Raw genomic sequence first — 26,061 nt, forward strand, 5'->3', positions numbered from 1 at the left:
CAGCGAGACAGCAGAGCGAGCGGCGGAGTCGGGCACAGGAGGAACCTGCTCCGATAACTTCCGCGCGGCCTCGTCGCCCACCTGCTTGACGAGCGAGCGTCGCTTTTCCTCGCCCTGCTCGTCCTTGCCCTGCAGCTCGCGGTCATACTGCGCCTTCAGCGCCTGCATGTTGACCTCCAGGCGCAGCTTGGCGTCCTCGGTGGCCTGCAGCTCGTCTTCCAGCTCCTCCAGCTGCGTGCGCATCTCTGCCACCTGCTGGTCCAGAGCCCGCTTCGACTTCTCCAGCTCGTGGACCTGAGGAACAACACGCACAGCACACACGGTACGCACACACACACGCGGTGCGAAAGAAGTTCAACATACATAGAAAGCACGCACGCATGCTCAGGCGCGGGGCCGCGCGCGGCGGACGAGGGGATTTATTTGGGGCGGGTGTGCGCGCGTGTGCATGTGGATGCACGTGCGTCTCAGCAAAGATGATGAAAGGGCCTGGAACGCACAGATACACAGTGGAAAGTCCAAGTGAATTCCTGCTCAGAGGCGCGTGGAGGCAGTGCACAGCTCCAGTGCCGGAAGCTCCACATTCCTATGGCAGGGGTAAATCAAGCCAAAGGACAATCCTCTGCTGGCTTCCCACAGTGGCACTAATTTCATCGAGCCCAGAGGAATTATGGGAATCAGTCAACCCCCGACCAGGATTTGAACTCGCAACCGTCCAATTCTGAGCCACTAGGCCGGATACAAGGGAAGGCAAGAACAACAAAATACCTAATGGGTAAAACCACACACATAACAACATCTGGCATTTGACTGCAGGCGACGATCATCTGTCACAGCCTGGCGCTGTGAGAACAGCACGAATACCAAATGTACCAACGACTTGATTTGCGCTGCGACACGTCACTTGAGTTTCGTACGGTGGGATGTTTGCAATGCGATTTCTCTCCCGGCGAGCCTTACGCTTTTGCCGACGTCGTCCTTGGAGCTCACGAGGTCCTCCATCTCGGCACGCAGCTGCTTGTTGCTCCTCTCCAGCTCCTCCTTGGCCTCCACCGTCTCCTCCAGTGCCCGCGCCAGCGACAGCGCCTTGGTCTCCTTCTCACGGGCCTCCGCCTCGGCGCGGTCGCGCTCCTCCGCGTAGCGCGCCGACACGCTCTTCTCCTCCGCCAGCATCTGTGGTGGGGTGCGGCGGGGCCAGCGCCGTCAGTGTGGGTGGCCGTCGGGGCAAACTAGCACACAGTTCAGAATCTATAACGGCACCTGCTTTGCGCTTTCACGTGCCGAAGGTTTTCGCGAGGCATTTTTTTTTTTTTACTGGGTCGGGCTGCGTGTTGAGCATTTCTTTTCCGAGCTTTCGCCACGCACTGCTGTGGGGAACCTTGAGGGGTTGAAGTGTGGGCAAAAAAGCCTCGCATTGGTGAGAGGAGAAACGCTCAAGACGTGGCCCAAACCGGATAAAAAAACCACACTTGAACCATTACAGGTAAAGCCCGACAGACCACAGGAGAAGTGCTGTAAGTGAGCACCGAGCAAGAATATGAATGGGCAGGGTGGTCAGCACCACATCCATCTCCCCCCCAGTGCTGATATTCGCACATCCCACCAAGTACTCAATTTAAGGCTGAGTCTAACTAAGGAGAGCACAGGACAGTTCAAGATATCACCGGCCACGGATACTGCTGTCCATGGCTGGAAATGAAACCCAGGCCACTGGTATCATAGCACACGTGCAAGCTACAAAAACGGTCACTGCATCGTGCGCTTTCAGATGCCATTCTGCGGCCTCCTGGAATGCTCTTCCTTCTGATATTAGGATGCCACTGGAGCTATGCAGTTTTAAATCGAGTTTGAAAACTAAATTCTTTACAACTGCTTTTTGTTTGTAGTTTGTTGTCCATCCCCCACACCTCAGATTAGTACAGTTGGCTATGTACAGTGTGAAAGAAGTTCAACATACATACTAAACTAAACCATTTTTATCTTATCAGGTAAGGCCCAATGAGAAATATAGCTCTTTTTCAGAAGCGACCTGGCCACAAATGATAGCTCAATTTACAGCAGCCAAATGCTCTAAACGCGACCACGGGGAAGGAGACATGCAAACTTCAAATATACAGGCGTCAAGGTCAGGATCAAACCCACGACCTCCTGTATAACAGGCAAGATATTTAACATCTCGCCATCGTGGCACCCATACATCCATACTTCGCCACTGCTCCTCTCACACGCACACACACACAGCATGTTTATGAACAAGGCCACATGGACACCGCCGGTTCCGCCCCCCCCTTCTCTCCCCATCGCCATCGTGTGGAGGACCAACTGGCGACGGTCACCGCGCACCTGGTCAAACTTCTTCTGCTTCTTCTCGAGGTTGGACACGGTCTGCCGCTGCTGGTCCAGGTCCACGGTGAGGTCATCGAGCTCCTGCTGCAGACGGTTCTTGGTCTTCTCCACCTTGTCGCACGCGGCGCTCTTCTCCTCCAGCCGCTGGGTCAGCGCCTCCATGTCCTTCAGCATCTTCTTCTTGCCCTCCTCCAGACCCTCCAGGGACCCCACGTCCTCCTCCACCTTCTTGCGCGCCTCGGCCAGCTGAGCGGGGGGGAAAAGCACAAGGGCACGTCCCAGTCATCTCCTCTCCCCAAAGACCTTGCAACTGACGTTGCGTACGATTGTGTGTGCCTGTGCGTGCCAGTGATCACCTCTGTGCCAGTCCGCACCTGTGTATGGCAGTGGGTACACAAGGGAGACGAAGGTGGTCGGGCATGGTGCCGGCTACCTACCCTCTCGTGTGCTGTGCTGGCCTTCATAGGTGCTCGATAATAGCACTTGCCCCAACAGTGTGTTATAAGCTATACAGGGATCTTTGTCGATGGAAGTGTATATTTGTGTGTACCACTGTATACCCGGGTGTGTCAGTGTGTACCTGCATATGCCAGTGTGTATTTGTGTGTGCCAATGCTCTGTGTATGCCAGTGTGCACCTGTGTGTGCCAGTGATCTCCTACGTGTGCCAGTGATCACCTGAGCGTGTAGGGAGGTCATCTGCTTCTCCAGGTTCTTCTTCGCCTCCTCTTCCTCCTCCAACTGCTCCTGGAGCCCGTTCTTCTCATCCTCCAGCTGGCGGACCTTCGTGCTGGCATTCAACTTTTGCCGCGTCTCCTCCTGCAGCTGCTCCTGAGGAGGCAGAGCGCGCGCGTCAGGTACGGCTCGCGCACGATCCACGCGCGCCAAGGTTCGCACGATCCACGCGCGCCAAGGTTCGCACGATCCACGCGCGAGCGTCAAGGCCCCAGAGCTATTGTCACGCGTCTGCAGCCAGGAGACAGTTTCCCTGACGAGTGACGCAGATGAAAGCCACGAGGCTTGATGAGACCAAGTCAAGTAAACGACATTTGTCTTAAACACGTGGCGGCTATCTGGCACACAAATCTGCCACTCCAAGTGCCAAACTTGAAGAACAGATTTTTATCATCAAGCTCCTTTACCCATGGAAGCCTCACCGAGTCCCGTGACTCGTTTGCAGGAGAGTCCTGCCGAGTTTGCGCATAGGAGCGGGGGGGAGGGTGGGGTGCGATAATTGCGAATGTATAGTCTCACTTGCGTTATTAAGTGGGAACCTCAATGTTACACAAAATGTTTCCTTGACTGAAAAGCTGCAACAGGCGAACACGTTTCAGACCACGTTTGCAGCCCACTGTTCCCGAGGCTGCGAAGATGAAAGGCAACCAATGTACACTCTAGCATCCCAGCGGGCAAAGCAGAATTATATCTGTCTGTATTCCCCTGTGGAAGGGATTTTGCACGCCCACTGGCGTGAATCGATGTGTTCGGTTTCTTAATTTTCAGCTGAGCGCACGCCTGTCTCACATGGTTGACAAAAGCAGCTCACGAAAACAAAAACAGAACACAGAGGCAACCTAAAACCCTCTCCATTACCAAACGTACGCCGTTGACAACTCGCGGTTAACAATTGTCGACGGTCATAAAATAAAAACTACATTCATTTTTAAAAACTCTTAAATTCTGGACGAGTGGTAATTTGCGCGTGCGAACGAGCATGCAGGCCCGGAGGTCGGCACCTGCGTTTCTTGCAGCTGCGACTCCAGGCTCGACACCTCCTTGGCCAGCTTGTGGGCCTTGCCCTCGGTCTCCGACAGCAACGTGGACACGTTCTCCAGCTCGTTCTGCACCGGGGAGGAGAGGGGTGCAGCACACGAGGGTTCAGTCGAATCGACGTATGCAGCAAACCAGGGCGATCGACGTGCTTCGAAAGCGACTCCGTAGAATACAGTTTTCAGTTTCAGTTTCATTTATATTTGGTATAGCCCTGAGAGCCATGCAGCTCTTGAATTGGGTGCAACCGCAACAAACAAAAACATGAACAAGAAACATCTTAGATTAGAGGGGTCCAAGATAGTGGCTCCCTTTCTGTTGTCTTGATCAGGCACCTCGCACCAACCTCGCTCTGTTATTTTGATGACGATCAAAACGATGATGGTCATGATCACAGCAACGATAACTAGGATAGTAACAATGATGGTGAAGATAATTATCATGGCGATGAAGAAAACAAAGGATGACGATGATGATAATGACAATAATAACGGTCATGCCGAATACAATGACACCTATCGCCAAAGGAAACAATGACATCTATAAATCAAGGTAAAACAATGGGGACGACAAAGATATGGTGAAATGTGACGGTGAATACAATGATTGGCGGTGACGGCGATCGTGACGACATCTTTCTTATCAATGGAGACGTGGCGCAAAAGGCTCCAAGGGGGCCAACACCGCGAGGCGACCGGCGACAGAGAGAGGGTAAAATGCACGCTCGTAACGACATCGACGACGATGGTTCGAAGCGCACCTGCAGCTTGGAGGCGCGATCGCCGAGCTCGGCGCGCGACCTCTCGCTCTCCGCCGCCTTGACCTGCAGCTCCTGCAGCAGCCCGTCCGTCTTCTTGCGCTTCTGCTCCGACTCGGAGCGCGACTGCGCCAGTGCGCGCACCTCGGACAGCAGCTCCTGGCGCTCGGCCTCCAGCGACTGCTTCGACTTCTCCAGGTTGCCCTTGAACTGCAGTAGCAACGCCGTGGGACACAGACGCCATGGCGGTCACCAAAACGCACCATCTCAATACGCTCCTCCAACACGCGACCCAGCCGGGATAAAAACCATACCTGAACCATTATAAGTTTAGACCGACAGACCACAGGACAGGTGCTGTTAGTGAGCACCTACTGAGGGAGACCACGGTGGCGAGATAACTACCTCGCCTGGTTCAATATCGATATGTTCTCTCCATGGTCGTGTGTATTTTTCTCCAGGTCTTCCAGTTTTTTCCCTCCACATTTAGAAACGTGCATTTAGAATATTGCCTACTGTAAATTTCCACGTGATAAGCCACTTCATTGAGCTAACATTTGTGGCCAGGTCACCTCTGAAAGAGAGCGATATAGCTCAGTGGGCTCGCAGCAAGGGTTGACCAACCTGCACCTCATCAGGTCTTTCCTCTTGGTTTCTGCCCTCTGGGTGCCCGCCTCAACGCCTGTCTGGGTAACCTGCCCCGACTCTAACAGGGTCCAAGTCAGGGATAGGGAACCTATCGCCGCCACATGCGGAACAGATACGGCCCACAACTTTATTTCATATGACCCATGCCCCCATGAGGTCCAGGAACAATATATACCGGTCACTGCAAGCATCTTAGCCACGCTAAATCGGTTCCTAGGAAGTCAATATTTTCACGCTGGTAGCACAGTGCACTCACTCACGTTTGTCACCGCAAGGGCCTTTTGCCGTAGCTCCAACGTTCCCGCCGGAGGTATTTGAAAGTCTCTAGGCAAGGAAAAGGTTACCCACTCCCGTAGTCTAATTGGAATGTCTCCCCCACACTGGAATCGTTTGCCGATTGCGATAAAGAGATAGAGAGGAGCGCGGTGGAGCTTACCCTCTTCGCCTGCTCCAGCTGCTCCGAGAGCTCCTCCAGCGTCTGGCCGTGGCGGTGCCGCATATCCACGATGGCCGCCTCGTGGGATTTCGTCTCCTCCTCGATTGCCTTTTTCAGTTCCGCCACCTCTTGCTCTCGCTTTGTGCTGCAGGGATCGACGGACGGGTGTGTGGGTGTGTGGGCGGCCGATAGTGTAGTGACCTGAATTAAATTCCCGCTCACGTCCAACACCAGTGACGATTATCTGAACCGGACCTGGGACTCCCCTGGGTCGACTCAGCCTCAAATGACTACCTGGTGCGGTGTATATACATCACCACTAGGGAGACGAAGGCAGCCAGGCGTGGTGCTGGCCACCCACTCCCTTGTGTGCAGTTTCGGCCTTCATAGTTGCTCGCTAACAGCGCTTGCTCCAACAGTCTATTTAAGGCTATACGGGGGATCTTTGTCTTTGTGTGGGTGTGTGGGCGGGCAGCCACGAGAGAAGAGCGGGATGAGCGCAACCGGGGGTGGACGGAGAGGAAGGTGAATACAAAGACTCGTGGAAACACGCGACTTTGGGCGGGCCTGCTGAATTGGGGACGTGCACACACCGATCTGAACCTCCATCTAGAACTCTGCTGCCATTCCGTGTTCCTGCGAACAACGAGGAGTGACTTACATGCCGAATGAAAACGCTCTGTGCTGATATTTAAAAATGAAGACGTTAACGACGCGACTATTTCACGCAAAGTTTGTAATTTTTGATCTCAAAAACTTCCTTTCTCTCAACGCAAATATTGGGCTCCGAAGTGCAACATAGACCGAGCCACAAACACCAAGCCACAGCAAATTCATCGCCATTTCCATTCCCTCGCAATTTTCTCACTACCCACGAGCACACGCACGCACACACACACGCATACGCACACACACGCGCGCGCATGCACACACACGCACACACGCGCATGCACACACACGCGCACGCACCGGAGCTCCTGCTGGGCGGCGGTGGTGTCGAGGGTGTCCTCAAGCTCCGTCTTGAGGGCCTCGAGCTCCTCGCTGAGGTCTCGCTTCTGCTTCTCGGCCTTGTTCCGCGACGTCTTCTCCGACTCCAAGTCCTCGGCCAACTCGCCCATCTGCGACTGCAGCTCGCGCAACTGCTTGAGGACGTTGTTCTTCTGCAGCGTCTCCTCGTCGCCCCTGCGCCCGCAACGTGCACGCGGCGCGCGTAAGCGGCGCGCGCGAGCGGCACAACGAGCACGCGCGACGATGTACGCGACCACCCCGCACGCGACCACCCCGCATGCGACCACCCCGCTCGCGATCGACCGACCTGGCGAGGGCGGCCTGCAGCTCCTCCTCCTTCTTGGCGAGCAGCATCTTGAGCTCGATGATCTGCTGCTGCAGCTCGGCGATCTGGTCCTGCAGGTCGGTGCTCTCCCCGTCCAGCTTGCGCTTCGCCTTCTCCAGCTCCTGCCGCGTCTTCTCCTCCTTCTTGAGGCGCTCTGCGCGAACGCGAGGGGTCACGCGGGGGGCGCGGCAGGGAGTTACTGTGGCTAGTGGACGCGCTGCCTGCACTGTGCTCGGTGCCGACCACTCGTGTCCGTCCGACACGAGCCGAGCTGCATTGGCTTCCGGTTGCCGAATTAGCACTTCATAAGGTCGGACTCATTGCACACAAATGAAGCACAATACCTCGATGATCTCGTTAAGGAGCATAAACCAGCTCGTGAACTCGGGTCATCCTCGCAGCGGCTTTTGGCAAACGAGATGCGCTTCTGCGGCCGTCTGGAACACTCTTCCTTCCAATATTAGGAAGCCACTGGAGCTATGCACTTTTTAAATCATCTAGGTTGAAAACTAATTTCTGTAGAACTGCTTTTTAGTTTGTTGTCCTTCTCTCGCACCTCCCATTGGCATGGCGGGCTACGTATGGTGCGAAAGAAGTTCAACATACATGCATACATACCTGTGCGTGGCTGGGGAGAGCAGTGGCGCGTAGTTAGCAATCTGCGCTATGAACCTGCCGACCAAATTTGTTTCCCACTCACGGCCAACGTCAATGACGCATATCTGAGCTGGACCTGGTGTTCCCCTAGGTTGACTCAGCCTCAAGTGAGTACCCGAGTGCGGTGTGTGTAAACGTGGCCACTGGGGAGACAAAGGCAGTCAGGCGTGGTGCTGGCCACCCAGCCCTTCATGTTCTGTGTCGGTCTTAATAGATGCTCGCTAACTAACAGCACTTGCCCCAACAATCTGTTCAGGCTTTACAGGGGATCTTTGTCTTTGCGCCTGAATGTATACGTGTGTTTGCGTGTGTGCCTGCATGTTTGCGTGCCTGCGTGTGTGCCTGCGTGTCTGTATCTGCGTGTGTGCGCCTACGTGCGTGCGCCTGGGTGTGCGTCCTTGCACGAGCCTGCGTGTGTGCCTGCGTGCGCCTGTGCATGCGTGTGCGTGTGTGTGCGTGTGTGTGCGTGTGTGTGCAAGGGTTCACCCTCGAGGTCGGCGATCATGGCTTCGTGCTTGTGCTTCACTTTGAGCAGGTTCTTCGCTTTCTCCTCCTCCTCTGTGAGATGCGTCCCAACCTCGGCCACGCGCTCCTCCAGCAGCTTCTTCTCCTGCACGCGTGCGGAGCGTAGAGAGGGACACGGCACGCGTGCGCCCGCGGGAGACGCGTTAGCGTCAACGGCCCAGGGACAGGGACTCCCCCGCCCCGCCCCCACTCTAAGCTACGTGTCAGCATTAATAAATAACCCCATGATGTAATTCTATAAGAGGAAGCTAACGCCCAATTGCAGGCGAGGTGCTAGGTCACCTTCAAAGGGCACCCCCAGCTGCCACTGGGGGAGCCCTTTGAAATGTTGAGATGCGATGTCGTCAAGCCGCTGACGTCGTGCGGAAGACGCGGCGTCAAAAGCAAATCGTTATCATTACGATCGTGATTGCTCAACCGCCAAGAGCGACTGTGAGCGGAGCGAGAAACGTGCCAAACACCTTTGTGATCTTGGAGCTGTGGTCTTCCAGGAGGATGATGTCCTCCTCCATCTTCTTCACCTTCGCCTCCGTCGTCACCTTCTCCAGCTGCAGCTTCTGCCGAGCCGCCTCCTCCTCCTCCAGCTGTTCCCCTAGATCCTGGGCGAAACAGTTGCAACGGGCGCGTCAAGGCGGTTGCCCGCATCGCGCGCTTCCACGCACGCTTCCGTGGCCGTCGGCAACGCCCTTTCCTTCCGATGTTAGGAAGACAGTTGTGCACTTTTCAATCATCCAGATTGAAAACTAATTTAATTCCAACTGCTTTTTGCGTTTTAGGTTGTTGTCCTTCGCCGCACCGCTGATTAGCGCCGTTGGCTACCTGCGGTGTGAAGGAAGTTCAACATACATACATATATGTCACGCGAGCGGGGCGGCAGAGAACAGAACTCGAACATAATTCGCCGATAACACGAAGGCCGCGTGTCAAGCAGAGTGTGGACACGACCAACCCGGGTGTTTTGAGTGTCCAAATGGCATTCAAGCACAACAAAGTGACGACGTACACTCAAACACGAGAATAAAAAGCTATATTTGACCTAGTATGGGGTGATTTCTGTTAGTGAGCAGCAACGGGAGGCCGTGGATAAAGAATCAATCACACGTATGTCCACAATCGCAGCGGAGTGCAATAACCACTGTGCTCACCACTCGCCAAATCATGTGGAATAGACAAAGAGAAAGATCCCCCATATAGCTTTAACAGTCTGTTAGGGCAAGTGCTGTTAACAAGCACCCATGAAGGTTGGTACGGCACATGAGGGGGGTGGGTGGCCATTTCCGCGCCCGTCCGCCTTTGTCTACGCAGTACCGATGTTTATACACACCGCACCAGGTACTCATTTGAGGACGAGTCGACCTAGGGGAGGAGGACCAGTTCAGATAATCGTCACCGGTGTTGGCCATGAGCAGAAATCAAACTCGGGTCGCCGAGTTCGTAGCGCGGGGCACTAACCGCTACACACACACACACACAAGATCATCCGGTCCGCGCATCTGCCAATCATATTGCACCTGCACGTGCTGCTGCATCTTCTTCTTGTCCTGTGTGAGCGACTGCACGCGCTCCTCTTCCTCCTCGACACGCGCCTCCAGGTCGTGCAGGATGTCCTCCAGCTCCTGCTTCTTGGCGGCGAGACGCGAGCGCATCTCCTCCGCCTCGGCGCACAGCTCCGTCTCCGCCTGCAGCTGCTCCGCCAGGATCTGCTTCTCCTCCACGAGCTACAGTGTCAACGAGAGTCACAGTTGTCACCTGTGCTGCCCCGGTCGCCCGTACCGGTCACCCGTGCACCCCGCTCACCCGTGCACCCCGCTCACAACGCTCACCCTTGCACCCGCTCACCACCCTTGCACCCTTTTCACCTTTGAATCCTGTTCACCCTTGCACCCCGCTCACCCATCTCACTTTTGCACCCCGCTCACAACGCTCACCCTTGCACCCGCTCACCCATCTAACCCTTGCACACCGCTCACCCGTGCAACCTGCTCACCTGCGCGTGCTTGCGCTCCAAATCGACGAGGTCGCACTCGGCCTTGCTCTGTTTCTCCTTCACCTTCTGCAGCTCCTCCTCCTTCGCCTGCAGCTCCTCCTCCTGCCGCGTCACCTGCAGCAGCGGCTTCACCTGCACGCAAGGAGCAGGAGGACGGCACGCGTGGCGCACAGATGGTACAAACGCGGCACACACAAACATACACGCGCACGGCACACACACACACATGGTACACACGTGGCACACGTACACACACACGTGCACACACACAAGGTACGCACACACAAGAACAGAGTTAAAAGCTGGTGCCTTCACGCTACTCAATGGACATTGGCATCGGCACTTGTCTCCAGTAGCGAGCTTAAGTCGGTGGTGAAAATTCCACATTCCTCCGTTTTCAACGTGTCTCTCCACACAGCCACAGTTAATTGGCCGATCAGCACGGTTAGGATACGTACGGTGCTAAAGAAGTTCATCATACACACATATACATGTAGCGTGGTGCTCAATCGATCTACGCTGGAGAGATGTTGGGCTGAGCCGATCACCAGCCGAGATCCGAGTTTCTGGGGCAGCCTTCCGTGAGTGAGGCCTATAATAAATAAACATTCAGATTCTGAAGCGCCCTGGCCACGGTGCCAACCCAGCCTCCGCCCCCCCCCCCCGTCCTTCGTGCAAAGTGGCCAAGGAAGGGAAGTTCCTTCACGTCCGCCTCACCTTGGTGAACATACGCCACCACTGCCAGTTGCGGAGCTTGAGGTAGGCGGCGCAGTTCCTCTGGATCACCTTGAGGGCGCTCATCTGCTGCTGCCGGCGCCCAAACGCCCTGCGCGTCACCACGACAAAACGGCGCACGCGCGGTTGAGCTGGCGTGGGTGGTGCTCACCGGGGAAGCCCCCCCCCCTCCCCTCCTCGGTAAATGCACGGCACGGCTCTTGGCACGAAGCTTGAGTAACGTGCTCGGACGCGTCGTTGCACTGTCGTCCAGTACAATAGTAAACTGTTAAAAAAAAAATTGTATTTTACCAGATAAGGTCCACCGAGCTAAAGACAGCTCTTTTTTCAGAAGCGACCTGGCCACAAATGATAGCTCAACGAAGTGGCTTATCACCACGTGGAATTTTCGAACAGCCAAATACTCTAAACGCATGTTTCTAAATGCGGCGGGAAAAACCGGAGGCCACAGAGAAAAACCCACGTGACCACAGGAAGAGAGAACACGCCAACTCCAAATATGCAACGGTCGTCAGGGTTGGGATCGAACCCACGACCTCCTGTGTATCAGGCGAGGTAGTTAACATCTCATCACCGTGGCACCCCTTAAACATCAATTGGATGTTTCATCAATTGGAAGCTTCAAATCAAGATAAATTGGATGTTTAAAGACATCACGTAATTTACGGGTATATTAATTGGGTAGAACAGCGTAGCAAATAACACCCCCCCCCCTCCCCGGCTCCCCGCTGACACTACTGTAGGCAATGCGGAGCATCGACGACTAAAAGAGGGAAGCAAAACGGAGCCCTTGCGGTCAGGATGAGAAACAACATGCACAGAGTTTAGCACACGGAGATTACAGGAAGAGCGAAGGTGAGGCGAAAGGATAACGCACAGGGGGAGCGTGACTGCGGTGACGACAAGGGTGGTGGCGAGACTTCCTCCAGATCGAAGTGGAGGAGGGGAGATCGACTACATAGAAGCGTGGTAACATCAGCGATGAGGAAGAGAAAGAGGGGAGATTGTGCGCGATGATTTTTTATCCACTAACGCATTGAATTTTTTAGCCGCGCGACGACTGAACCACTGAACCGGGGCAGCGGGGGGGGGGGGGGTCAGCGGGAGTGACTGCGGCCGCGTCAGTTTCCAGAGGCGCCTGGGAGCCACCTACTTCCTGGCGAGGTATCCGCGGCACGAGGCCTGGAAAAGGATGACGATGTCAGTGATCTTCATGTCGCGCTCCTCCTCCAGGTGGGCGAGCACGCCCGCGCGGAAGAAGATCTTGCTCTGTCCGATCCGGAAGAGGTTGGGATCCAGCTCCAGTGCCCGGATCTACCGTGAGCGAGGTCAGAGGTCAGCTTTCATAGAACAACTTGAGCGGATCATGATGACGATGATGCATTACAGCAGCAGCATAAAAACCATCAGGCAGTGTGTGCCTACCATGAGTTCGCAGGCTTGCTTTCCGTCCATGAAACCCTTGGGAATGGCATTTGGAGTCAAGATTTCATATCTGCAGTGAGAATCCAGACAAGAGACGTGTGTTGAGGATAGCAGTGGCTCACACACACTGCTTGGGTGTTGATACACCAGACAGGAGCAGTGCACGAACACTGACAGGTGCAGTACATGAACATTGACTATGTGCAGAACTTAAACACTGAAGAGGTGCAGGACACGAACACTGAACAGGTGCAGGACAGGAAAAGTTAACAAGTGCAGGAGACTCGCACTGAACCTGTGCAGGACATGACAACATTGGACAGGTGCACGACACGAACTGTGAACAGGTGCAGGGCATGAACATTGACAGGTGGAGGACATGAACACTGAACATGTGCAGGCATGAGAACATAAGTGGTGCACGAGAAGGCTGATTGGGTCATGCGGGGGGTCGACTAACCGCTGGCGGAACTCCTGGAAGACGATGCGGTTGGGGAAGCCCTGCCGGCAGATGCGGATGCCCTCGAGGACTCCGTTACAGCGCAGCTGGTCCAGCACGAGGTGGGGCTCCAGCTTGCCCGCCTGCATCCAGCGACGCGTGCACAAGCAGCGCAAGTAGCACAAGCACACTCTAAACTTAAACTTTTAAACTAAACTTTTTTATTTTATTTACTAGGTAATGCCCACTGAGCTATACGTAGCTCTTTTTCAGAAGCGAACTGGCTGAGTCGACCGAGAGGAGGCCAAGGACTGGTTCAGATATTCGTCACCAATGTTGGCCACGAGCGGGAATCGAACTTGCGTCACCAGGTTCGTACCTTAGTGTGCTAACCGTTACACTACCGCTCCCCACAAGACTCACAAAACAACCGCCATTCGCCACTAAGTGGCGGTGACGTCACCACGACACTTGTACCAGGCTATGTGCACGTTGAGGCCACATTAAGTGTCAAACGCCCGCTGGCAGGAGGTCACTGGGCAGACCCAGGTGCCAGGGGTCGACTGACTGAGATGACCGAGATGACTGGCTAATGCACCACCTGCGAGCTCCTCACACAATCCAGCCTGGTTAACCCAGGATGGATAGTAGGCAGGCCAGCCTAAACGTTTCTAACCGACGTTTCGCAAGCGTAGAGAAGGGAGGGAATGACCGTGGCCAAGAAGACCTGAAGCTTCATGCGGAGCGACAAACCAGGTAGCTTCCACACAGCATTACACAACCGATGAAAAGATAATGCCGCTCGACTGATTCAGAGTGAGACCTCTGCTGTCATGAGCACACTACCCAGGTATGGGAAACTCTCCACTCTCTCCAAAAACTGCCCCATCACCAATTGGGAGTTGTGGGGGTGGAGTGTCCGATGGTACAAAATACCCAGGCAGGTGCTTAGTTTTGGTGGGGCTGATGGTAAGGCCCCACCCTCTTAGTGGCAAGCTCCAACTCCTCCTCTGAGTGAGCAGCAATTACCAGATCATCGGCATACATAACATGGTTGAGCAATAGGGAGCCATCACTTGACCACACCCGGGCATCGATCAGCCTCCCATTATATCTGTACCAGATAGAAATTCCTCCGGTACAGCTATTGAAGGCTTCACGAACTACGTGGTCGAAAAATATGTTAAATAATGTGGTAGCCAGAGGACATTCCTGTCGCACTCCAAGGTGAACAGAGAATGGCTCCGACTCACGGCCACGTAGTTTTACCCGGGCCCGCTCACCATCTTGAAGGTCCTTAATGATCGTGAGCAGAGGGTCAGGGACTCCAAAAGCAAGAAAAATAACCCAGAGCCCAGGCCGACTGATGGTATCATAGGCCTTGACCAGGTCAATAAACAGAGATGTAGGTCTTGTTGAAATTCCCTACACCTCTGCTGTAGCAGGCGGACAGAAAATATGGTATCTGTGCAGGACCGTCCTTTCCTGAAACCGGATTGGGACTCCACAAGCCTCTCCTCAGCGTGCCTGGCTAGGTAATGTTGAATAATCCTTGCCAGGACCTTTCCCGGCACACTGAGGAGTGAGATGCCCCTGCAGTTGTTACAGTCTGTGCCGTCGCCCTTAAAGAGGGGGACCACCAGGGCATCCTTCCAATCCTGCGGAACCCGTCCAGTGGTCCAGACTGGTGTTATGATGTCATGTAGGGCAGTCTGTGCACAAACGCCACCCTCCCTCAGCATTTCGCTTGGGAGATCATCTCTGCCCGGTGCCTTTCCTGGTCTCAGACTCTGGATCGCCTTCAGTACTTCTTCAGCAGATGGCACCTCAGCCAGCCACTCACAGGGGGTAACTTCTTCTTCCAATGTTTGAGACACCGCAGCCTCAGCAGGGTAATCCCCACTTTGTCCGACGATGTTTTCCATGCCGAGGGATTTCCCCTCCCCCAGGACTTCACAGAAATGCTCAGCAAATCTGCAAACCTGTTCCTGGGGGTTGGAGATTGGATCACCGTTTTTTCCCCTGATGGTAATAGGTGTGGGCGCTGCAGGTTACTTTTTTGATGGAGTTAAATAGTGATTTATGATCGCGGGCCATTGAGGCAGACTTAATCTTCTCAGCAACCCGCAACCACCACCCATCCATCCATACAGCGCCTCATGGCTCTCCGAACCTCCGAGCAAAGGCTGTGCTAAGCCTCCTCATTCTCTGACGTGGGATGCTGTTGACAATGAGAGTGGGCCTGGCGCTTTTTCTCAGCCAGCCTGAACACCTCATCTGTCAGCCAGGGTCTCTGGGCAGGTCTGGATCGTGTACCCAAAGCAGCCATTGCAGCTGCATGAGCCACAGTCCTAAACCTCGCCCATTTCTCCTCGACATCTGGAGGAGTAGGGGACGATGCCAACCCCAGCTGCAAGCGATGATTAAATTCTCACTTGCAACTTTCATCAGCTCGCTGAGACAAGGCCACCTTGGGTTTGAATGGGGTCCTGGGTCTACACCCACCACCGAAGTGGAAGAATGGCAGGCACATCTTACAGATGACAAGTCGATGGTCAGTGGGCAGATCAGCTCCACGGTAGGTCCTGGTGTCAAGGACATGGGCTCGCATCCGCTGGTCCGTCACTATGTAGTCCAGCAGATGTTCTTGCTTGGACCCGGCATGTATCCATGATGTTGTGTGGATGCGCCGATGCCGGAAGAGCGTGTTGGTAATTACAAGCCCATGGGCTACACAAAAATCTAGCAGCCTCCTACCATTGTTATTGAGCTGATCTGGCTCATGCCTTCCAATCACTTCAGACCAGGTTCCAGCATCATGACCAACTCGGGCATTGAAGTCGCCCAACAGGATGACTATCCCGAGAGGCCACTTTAGCTAGCACCTGTGACAGGAGGTCATTGAAGCCATCTGACTCATTGGCTTTGCCTGCATCCCTCCACGGATGTTCGTCTTCGGTGGGGCAAAAGTAACCACGACCACCACTCTTTGCCTCCGGTTGATGGGAAAACGAGCCCAAAGTAGTCTTCATTCTTTTGTTCAGATGAAGAGTCACTCCCTGTTGTCTCCTGCCCCGAGGAGAGGACTGTCCACCCCTCATGTTGGCAGGAGCCAGAGCCAGTCCACCGGACCTCCTCAATACCACAGAAATCCAGGCAGTACCGGTCCAGCTCTCAACAGAGGAGTGGCAGTCTCTCCTCCGCAGTGAGCGTTCGAACATTCCACGTGGCCACCCTCAGTGGTTTTTTGTTGTTACTGGAGGAGCCACTAGGGTAAAGATTCAACCTCCTGGCTCCGCCAAATTGGGTTTGGCCAGGAGACATCATAGATGCCTGTTCCCCCGGGGCCTCCGGCACAAGCTTATTAATTCGATATTTTATACGTGGTTTTGTGGTAATTAATTGAAGGTGGAGGGGTTACCAGCCCCTCACACCAATCCAGAGCCACTGTGGTGGTTCCAAATGCCATGAGGGGAATGGTCAATCTAAATTGGCCCTCTCCCCACGGCACTGCCCACCACAGCGTTTCCGTTTGGCACCACGAGGAGGTAGGGGGTTGTTTTTGCCGGACTCACACAGACACACGTGCACGTACACGGCCAATACAGCTCTGAACTGACACATGGGGCCCGCGTCCACGGCAACAAGACAGGGCAGATCTCGGCGCCGCACGCACGTACACACACGCACGCACACACACATGCACAAACGCACCCTCTTCTCGTGGTTGGGGATGATGCAGCGCACGAAGTTGGGGTTGGTGTTGCGCAGCGTGGCCATGAGCTTGGACAGCTGCTCCTTGTAGAGCTGTCCCACTGTGCGGAACATGCCCTTGCGTGTCTTGTAGGTCGAGCCGAACGCCGTCTCCGCCATGCCCGACACCTGGTCCAGCCCCACAATGCGGTCCACTGCCGGTTGGTGAGGGGGGGGGGGGTGGGGGGGCACCACACGGCGTGGGTGAGCGTGGCTACTACCACCGCAACCGGCCTTGAAACGGGCTACCCGCCCGCCCACCAAATGCAGCCACCGCGAGCTGCTGGTGTGGTCTACGGTGTTGTCAACACCATCAACCACCCACCCCCCCACCCAGGCGCCCACCCATTTATCTCTGACCCCCCCAGCCGACCTTTGTGTCGGCTTCAACGCGTGTGGTTAGTTACATCTCTTCCCACTTGGTATCGCGGCTCAAGGGGTTAATCGGGAGGTTCCTTCACTCTCAGGTGCTTCAGCTCTCCCTTTGCTGGACAGGTACGCATCGTGCGTGCTCCATTTATGCCACTGGCAAGCACAGACTACAATTTGCTACGTAACCCAAATGTTAATTTTAATTACTCGGAGTCATTAACCGAGAGCAATAGTAAATGTAGAGCCCCGTTTAGCCTTTCTCGCTACGCAGCATTGTCGAGTCAAGTGCTGGAAACGTTTCATTTCATTCGTAGGCGGCTGGGTAGCCGGGTGGTGAGCATGCGTCACAATGAGCCAGTCTTGATATATTATGGCAGAAAAGCATGAAATAAACGCAAATCCTTTGTCAGCGAGCGCTATTCGTAGGATGGTTCAGTGGCCAGTTTCGCGGGCGCCGTTATCAATAGAGCGTGCCGTCTGTCGTTATCAATGCACGTTAAAGGCCCGCGATGTCGCTTGCAAGAGTGGGTTCACGATGTGACGTGTCGCAATGCGAATGAAACCGCATTTGAAAACCTACACGAGCACATTTGGTAGTTTGCACCGTTCTTATCATGCAAGGCCATCGCGAACGGGGCCGTATTTCGAAAGTATTACCCCGCAATTGGGAGCGTTAGCGGGAGATTTGCCAGTAAAAAAAAATGTCAAACTCGTAAAATGTTGCGGAACGTGACGCCGGCACACGTGGCCCCCATTGTTTTTTTGTTCAAACAACATCCAAGAATATTTAACGTCCACTACGAAGCAGACGATGGTGCCTATTCACTGTTATCGAGACCCACAGCATTCACCAGGGTGGCCACTGGGCTCGAACCACAAACCACTGTTAAATATCCTATCATCATTGCGATCACCCAGGTCTCCCTTCGGGAATTGATATACAGTCATTATTCTGGGTCTCGCCTGCTTAAAAAAGACCCTGACGTTAATTGTATGAATTAAATTGCAACTTTCACTCTATAATTGGATTATTTAAGCAGGATATTTCCCCGTATTGACTTTCAAAACGTTAAGCTATTTTAAATAATACAAAAATCAGCAAATTGTCAAATACGAGATTATTCATGAAAATATTAAGCCTCAAAACTAACAAAAAATTAGCTGTAAAGTTTTCCCCAAATTGTTTATCCAGATACTGTAAGTAAAGCTTACTGTACAGGCTGGTCCCGATGTCTTGTGACCCCCCCCCCCCCCCCCAATTAATTGACTCCTAACATTTCCCCCCCTTCTTTACATATTTATTTCTGCGCTTAAATAAACCTTACTTTTAAAATATATTAATATTTTTGAGAATTAAATGGGGGTCACGTGACATCATCTTGACCACCCTGTCCACCACATACCCTGCTCCCGTGTCACAAGCCAGTCGCAGCTCTGTGGGTACTGCCCCCGGAAGATCTCACGTGTTGCGCCCGCTATAAAGTCACCGTACTTAAAATGACTTGATGAAACCCAGCGTTTGCCCCCTGTGAAAGAGGCAATGCTGTTTCACGTGTCAAGGGGTTTCTTTTCACCTCCTGGTTAAACAAAGGTGGCCAACCGACTCGACTCAGCTTTGCAGACAGACCCTGCACGACCGTTCTGTGCCGGGGCCACCGCTCGTTGTGGGGGAAATGTGGCAAGAAGAACACAACTCGGACCGAACCCAAACTCGGTTTGTTGTCCTTCCCCAGAACCTCCAATTAGCAACGGTTGGCTACGTACGGTGCGAAAGAAGTTCAACGTGCATACATATAAATCAACACTCGTGGTGACCCGGAGACGATTTACCAAAGCAACGTTCATGCAGCGGTGGGAACTCCGGAGTTGCGCATTTATTACCAGCGCCGGAAATGCAGAGTGCGCAGCTCCGTTCTTTGGTAAATGCACTCGCGCCGATTTTGCGCCTCGTATGTTCGCTGTGAGATGGAGAGACTGGGCAGAATATGTTTGCAAACCCCCCCCAACCTCCCCACCGCCTGCCCTCCCCACCCCCAACCAGCTTCCGCCATGGCGAGTAGAGGAATGCATAGTAGCGTCTCATGGGGGCGAGAAAGCGCAGCGGGTTTTTTGGCACTGAGATATCACGCCTGCCACGAAGGCTGGCCGCACGGCATCCATTACAATGGCATGAGCAACGGAGAGATGGATTAAAAATCGGGTTAGGTGAAGAGCGTGGACCAAGCCAGCATTCCGGGAGGGTGGCCAGCGCAACCTCCCCCTGCGATGATTAGCGCCAGCAGACAAAAAAAACCTGCGGTAGCACCAACTCCACGTTACTGCACCACAGTCCGGTTTAGAATAGCGAGGGTAAAATTGATATTTTTTGTTGTTGTTTTAATATTCAAAGTCTTTACACGTTGCACTCAATTAAAATTATACACGTTACGTTTTAATCGGAAAAAAATCCCTGCACGTGCGATTTTTAAATCGCGTGTTTTTTTATTGTGCAATAGAAGCTAGTGCTTCCGCAAATTTATACCGACCCTGACGCCGACAAAGCCCGTTTTACTGCATTGACAGCAGTCACCTGGTTGATTGTGAAGCACTGGGAAAGTGTCATAGAAATAGGCTCTCTGAATGCCCTGTATTTCTGCAAGACATGCCAGCGGGGGGGGCCAAGGGAGACAGGCACACGCGCTCTGTAAGGCCCACTTCGCAGAACGCACACACGCGTGTGCGCGCACGCACGCCAAGAGAGAAGCGATGAACACAAACACACACGTCAACATTCAACAGAAGCGTGAGCGACAACAGGTCGGGAAAGGAGGGGGGGGGGGAGAAAGTCCAACAAAATCCACCACAGATAAACAAGGAAAGCGACATCAGGGATATTGAAACGATCACTGGACAATCGCGGGCCATTACCCAAGCTCACAATCGAGCGAGGGCGTGCAAGAGAGTCCCCATAAAGATTCGAAATCGTAGAATGGTGCCCTACTCTCAGTGTGTGCTGTTTCGTCACTCGGGTCGCTGTGCACGCTACCAAAACCATTATTTTTGTGCACAAAAGTTTAGTCATTGTAAAGCAAGTGCTAGTTTATTATCTGGCCAGGTGGAGCTATGGGAAACGCACTTGATTCGGCCCATTATTCCTACCACTTTAGTGACTAGTATGCTTTTTCAGAAATCAACGGTGCTTGTCCTCTTGACAGACTGGTGGCCCCTCCACAGCCATGTGTAACTTCCACTCCAGGCCTGAGGGAGCTGCCAGTGGTGATGAGCACAGCCCCACAGCCATTAATACATTGGGGCACACTTTGGCTGGTCGATAGTTCTTCTATCTGTGTCATCTCAGTCAACCCATGGCACCTGGGTCTGCCCCGTGACCTCCTGCCAGCGAGCCTTTGACACTTCACGTGGCCTCAAAGTGCACAAAGCATGGCACAAGCGCCGTGGTGAAGTCAATGCGTTTTTTGTTGTTGTTACGTGTATGTATCTGTATGCGTAAACAAGTGTTTATATATGCACATGTTCATGTGCTAAGTGTTGTAAAACTAGGATTACTTTCTGCCAAATCTGCTCTTAGTACAGCGTCTTGAGAGGTTTTTCGTTTGTCAAGTCACACGAACTGCAGGCCACGCTGTGTTTCTTGTCCTTCCCCCCGCACCTCCGATTAGCACGGTTGGCTACGTACGGTGCGCGAAAGAAGTTCAATGAACACACGTACGTACGAACCTCGATGGTAATAATGCGGGCTCCGAGCCCATATAGACGAAACTAAGGAGGGAGACTTGCAAGCGACAGGAGCAACAACGCTGATGCGGATTAGTCAAAGCTAAAGGCCCCCATGCACACAGCGCCAGCGCTGACAAAACGCTCGCCAGGTTTGGGTGCGCTCGCGACGCAGCCGCCCGCGTTTGCCACTCTCACCGTCCTTCCAGAGCTCGGCAACAAATCTGTCGGAGGACTGGTGTAGCAGCGTGGCCACGTTGTCATTCAGAGGGTCCATGTTCTTCATCAGCCACTCGTCAGACTTGTAGTCCACCTACGCAGGGGGATGCGGCAAGCCAGGCATCATGCCATCAGCATACACATCACAAGCGTCGAACACCTGCCACCGTACACCACCATCATTGCCACCAGCCGACACAGACTTAAAGACGGTCACTGCATCGCGGGCTTTCAGATGCGCTCCTGCTGCTGGCTGGCACTCTCCTTCCTTCCGATATTAGAAAGCCACTTGAGCGATGCACTTTCAAATAATCTAGATTGAAAACTAATTTATTTGAGACTGCTTTTTGTGTTTAGTTTATTTTCCTTCCCCCGGCACCTCCGATTAGCATATGTACAATCCAAAAGAAGTTCAACATATGAAAAAATAATAGGTTTTACCCTGTTAAGATGTTCAAACAGCAGATAGAAACCTTTTGCAAGGAATCAAGTCTGCATTAACCACATGTACTTGTGGTGAACATGTAAATAAACATGCTCTGATAATATATGCATTGTCTTTGAAACAGATTTGCTTACACCATATAGGGCCTAGTCTCAACATATACAGAAATGTACCTCCGGGCTCTGGAGACCACCTGGAGAAGATTCCAGGCGTGTGTTGACAATGATGGCGAACAAGTGGAGACTCTTTGAAGCTATTAACAAACATTTGTTATCATGTTACAGTGTTTTCTCTGTTCTTTTTCCATTAAAAACAATAGTCCCATATAAGTATTAACAGTTTTTGAAGCACCCTGGAAATACTATCACCATTACACCCACCACCACAGTACACAAACCAGAATCAGAATATTTATTTATCCCGGATGAATTCAGTATATTGGAATAACCACTGCACATCATGACCACATAGCAACAAACCATCACACACCAAACCACAGCATACCATTACAAACCAACCACCACATACATCAGAATCTCACACCAACCACCACAGCATTACCAGCATACACGCGCATCATACATCACCGCACACAGCGAGCACAGACCACCAGCAGTCACACGTAAGACATACCACGCCATGCACAGCAGAGAAACTACACAAATTAGACATCTCTCCTTCATTTATAAACCGCCTCGTTTAACTGTAAGTGCGGACAGGTGAAGAATATGATGGATATTGTCGAGGAGGTGGATGAGGTTTGACCAGTTGGGAACAGAAAGAGACCATGTTAAGTCTCTAAAAAGAATAGGCGTTACCCTTTCCAGAAATAAAACAGGTGGTGTTAAGATGTTCAAACAGTGAGGAGACACCTATCCACAAGGCATCAAGTCTGCATAACCACACGTGCTTGTGGCAAAATATGCAAAGAAGAATGCGTTGACAATGTAAGCACTCATCTTCTTGGTTCTTTCGGTAAAGTCACGTAGAAAAGTAATAATAAAATAATAATAATAAAACATAATCAAATAAAATTCTCACAAGTTTATTATCTCCCTTCTTCGTGACTTTACCGAAAGAACCAAAAAGATGAATCCCTGCAGTCACGAAAGCTTTAAATCGAAATTTAATGTAAGCACTGTTCTTGAAACTGTTTGGCCTACACCAGAGACGCCCTCTTTTATGACCTTGTCTCTGCACAAGTGTTAGACGAGAGACCGCCAAAAGACGAGCAGCAGCACAAAAGCATTGCAAATATCAGCGTATTGACAGCTCGGGTTCAGCAGTTATGAAGGGTCCCATAGAGAGGATAAGTCTCATTTGCAAGAGTGATCCGGGTCACGATATTGCTGAAAGCAAAGCCAAAAACGAACTGCAATGAAAAAACTAAACATAAATCGGCGCAAAGACAACTGTGGCCTTCAGATGCCCACCGACATAAGGGCCAGGACTTGTTTTACACAAGACAACGCGCATCGGCGGAGCTGCTCAGGGGCCCACCTTGCCGGCGTAGTGGATCACGCAGAAGTCCGCCTTGTCCTTGAGTTGCTTGGCCTTCATGAACTTGGAGTGGGTGCCCTGCTCCTGGATCAGCTTTTCCACGAACGACTTGTCCGTCGCCTTGGGGAACCAGCACTCCTCGTCCAGCAGTGCCAGGATGCCCGGCGGGTTTGCCTGTCCGGCACGACGTCGCAAGATACAGTTCACTTACGGCTCGGGGCGCGTGTGTAGCTGTGTGCGTACTGATGCGTGCCCCTGGGTGTGCGCATGAGTGGGGTGCGGGGTAGGCTAGTGGTTAGCACGCTACGCTACGAACCCGGAAACCCGCATTCATTTCCCGCTCATGACCCACACCAGTGACAATTATCTGAACCGGTCATAGGCCTCCGATAGGTCAACTAAGCCTTAAAGGAGTACCTGGTGCGATGTGTAAATATTGGCACGAGGGAGACAAAGGCGGTCGGGCGTGGTGCTCACCACCCACCCCGTCTCGTGTGCCATTCCGGCTTTCATAGGTGCCCGCTAACAGCACTGCCCCAACGGTCTCTATGATCTTGTCGCCATGTCTACGACTGTGCAATGGTGTCTCTGAGTCTATAAGGGTCCCTATGATCATGTTGCTATCTCTGTGACAGTGCAACAGGGTATCGATGGGCTCTGCGGAGTCTATGAGGGTTTCTATGGTCGTGTCGCTATGTCTGCGAGCGTGCACCGGTTTCTCGATGAGCTCGATGCACGGCTGCAGGTCGAGCCCGAAGTCGATGAAGTTCCACTCGATGCCCTCGCGCTGGTACTCCTCCTGCTCCAGCACGAACATCGTGTGGTTGAACAGCTGCTGCAGCTTCTCGTTGGTGTAGTTGATGCACAGCTGCTCAAAGGAGTTGAGCTGCGACAAGAGAGAGGAAGGGAGGAGAAACGGGCGTGCGCTCATCAGTGTCAGCGCCACGCTGAAGCTCGCCACGCTGCATTGTGGGGAATCCTCCACAATGCCGCGCTGAATAAAATACTCGGGGTGTAGCGGCTTCGTCGATTCATCGATCAGAATCAGAATCTCTATTGATACTGATGGAATCCGATGAGCTTTTTTTCACAGATGTCCAGTAGGGGTGGGCCAAAAAACCATAATGTGCATGTGCAGCCTTCCCTTTGTCAATCCACTGCTGGATGAGGGCCTCCCCATGCCGTGCAGGTCGCGGGGGTTATGCAACTATTTTTATTTTATTAGGTAAGGCACACTGAGCTATATAGCTATTTTTCAGAAGCGACCTGCCCACAAATGATAGCTCAACGAAGTGGCTTATGTGCAAATTTATAGTGTACAAATACTCTTAACGCACGTTTCTAAATGTGAGGACCTGGATAAAAATTCCACAAGACCACAGGGAGAACATGCAATCTCCAAATATACAGCAGGCGTCAGGGTCAGCATTGAACCCACGACCTCCTGTACACCAGGCGAGGGAGTCAACATCTTGCTACTGTGGCAGCCCTTCGATGTTCCTTCACCCACTGTGGTCAGTATGGGTAAGTAAGGGTGGCGAGGACCATAGATGTGAGAGCACAGATGTACAGTACAACACTTCCGTCTGGCGCCTACCGCTTAGCATCACAACAGCCTGCAACGCCTGTTTAAAGTGCACGGCCATCGCTCATCCCAAGCACGATCCTGGCCCAACGCTGTCGAGCTTCTGGGATGTGGCGAGGTCGGCCGCGTGCCGGGTCGATCTCGTCTCGGGCTCATCGCGACAAACGTATCAAACCTCCGCGCTGGAGAGGCCGCGGGCGGTCACCTGGAAGATCTCGAAGCCGGCGATGTCGAGGATGCCGATGAAGGAGGCGCCCTGTCGCTTGGTGCGGTCCAGGGCCTTGTTGAGGCGCAGCACGAGCCAGCGGAACAGACGCTCGTATGTGGCCTTGGCCAGGGCTTCGACCGCAAAGTCAGCCTACGCATGCGTGCGCGGGACAAAGACAAAGATCCCCCGTAGAGCCTTAACAGACTGTTGCAGCAAGTTTTGTTAGCGAGCACCTATGAAGGCCGGCAGCACGGCACACGAGGGGCTAGGTAGCCAGCACCATGCCCGGCCGCCTTTGTCTCCCCAGTGGCGATGTTTAAACACCGCACCAGGTACTCATTTGAGGCTGAGTCAACCTAGGGGAGATCCAGGACCTGTTCATATAATCGTCACTGGTGTGAGCTGGAATCGAACTCTGGTCGCTGGGTTCGTAGCGCAGAGCGTTAACCGTTGCGCGCTACACACACACGCGGCCTTTATCACAGCACCGCATGGGTGCAGCTGCTGTTTGTGAGCACCTGTTAAGGCAGGCAAGGCACAAAACGGAGTGGTGCGACCAGCAGCGCGCTGACGTTTACACGCACAATACAGGGCGGTCACGTAAGGCCACCATCATTCTAGGGGAGGTGTAGGACAGGCTTTGATACCATTTTATGCTGGTGCGCATGGTCTGGAATCAAACCTTGGTCATGAGAACTGCAGCGCAGTGTGTGAACCAATGCCGACGCAGCTCCCCGCATCCGCCAACGCTTTATTCAACAGCTCTTGTTTTATCTGCTGCAACACTGCTACAGCTCACCGCGACCTCTTCCCTTCTCCACTCCTCCCTGCCGACTCTCTCTTCATCTCCCCTGGCCCACACAACCCCCCCCCCACTCACCTGCTCCTTGGTCTGCGCCTTCTGCACGTAGTCGCGGCCGACCTTGATCCGCGGGGTGAGGATGGCGCGGCTGAACTCCGTCACGGACACCCCCAGCAGGTGGCACACTTTCTGCGCCGCTGTGATTGGGTCGGGAGGTGCAAGGCAAGAGGAGGGGGGGACGTCAAAGCGCTGCGTCGCAGAGGCTCGCACGATCAAAAGATACGTCTCCGTTTGTAGCCCACCGAAGGGCCACGATAGAAATTCCACAATACCATGGAGGGGGCCGGTTCCTCCACGGGATAATCGCTGTTGAATTTCTGCTAAGTTGTAAGTATTTCATCGTCCC

General features: G+C 53.2%; 1 protein-coding gene across 6 annotated transcripts in view; it reads right to left on the reverse strand.

The window, feature by feature from the left end:
- LOC133347982 (myosin-10-like) overlaps positions 1-26,061 on the reverse strand; it is a 77,060-nt gene that overhangs the window by 12,010 nt on the left and 38,989 nt on the right. For all 6 annotated transcript variants that reach the window (XM_061560745.1, XM_061560742.1, XM_061560747.1 and 3 more), the window contains exons 13-35: positions 25,734-25,852; positions 24,851-25,003; positions 23,773-23,946; positions 23,061-23,234; positions 21,095-21,209; positions 16,772-16,965; positions 13,079-13,200; positions 12,619-12,688; positions 12,347-12,507; positions 11,176-11,284; positions 10,459-10,590; positions 9,983-10,189; positions 8,933-9,070; positions 8,433-8,556; positions 7,272-7,443; positions 6,926-7,138; positions 5,957-6,101; positions 4,876-5,082; positions 4,082-4,186; positions 3,024-3,176; positions 2,344-2,592; positions 961-1,173; positions 82-294 (exon numbers count right to left, since the gene is read on the reverse strand). In XM_061560745.1, the coding sequence (XP_061416729.1) occupies positions 82-294; positions 961-1,173; positions 2,344-2,592; positions 3,024-3,176; positions 4,082-4,186; positions 4,876-5,082; positions 5,957-6,101; positions 6,926-7,138; positions 7,272-7,443; positions 8,433-8,556; positions 8,933-9,070; positions 9,983-10,189; positions 10,459-10,590; positions 11,176-11,284; positions 12,347-12,507; positions 12,619-12,688; positions 13,079-13,200; positions 16,772-16,965; positions 21,095-21,209; positions 23,061-23,234; positions 23,773-23,946; positions 24,851-25,003; positions 25,734-25,852 (3,662 nt within the window). The remainder of the gene's footprint in view (positions 1-81; positions 295-960; positions 1,174-2,343; positions 2,593-3,023; positions 3,177-4,081; positions 4,187-4,875; positions 5,083-5,956; positions 6,102-6,925; positions 7,139-7,271; positions 7,444-8,432; positions 8,557-8,932; positions 9,071-9,982; positions 10,190-10,458; positions 10,591-11,175; positions 11,285-12,346; positions 12,508-12,618; positions 12,689-13,078; positions 13,201-16,771; positions 16,966-21,094; positions 21,210-23,060; positions 23,235-23,772; positions 23,947-24,850; positions 25,004-25,733; positions 25,853-26,061) is intronic.

This window comes from Lethenteron reissneri, chromosome 26, assembly GCF_015708825.2.
Source record: "Lethenteron reissneri isolate LAM-NWPU_2019-01 chromosome 26, ASM1570882v1, whole genome shotgun sequence".
In the NCBI taxonomy this organism is placed as follows: domain Eukaryota; kingdom Metazoa; phylum Chordata; class Hyperoartia; order Petromyzontiformes; family Petromyzontidae; genus Lethenteron; species Lethenteron reissneri.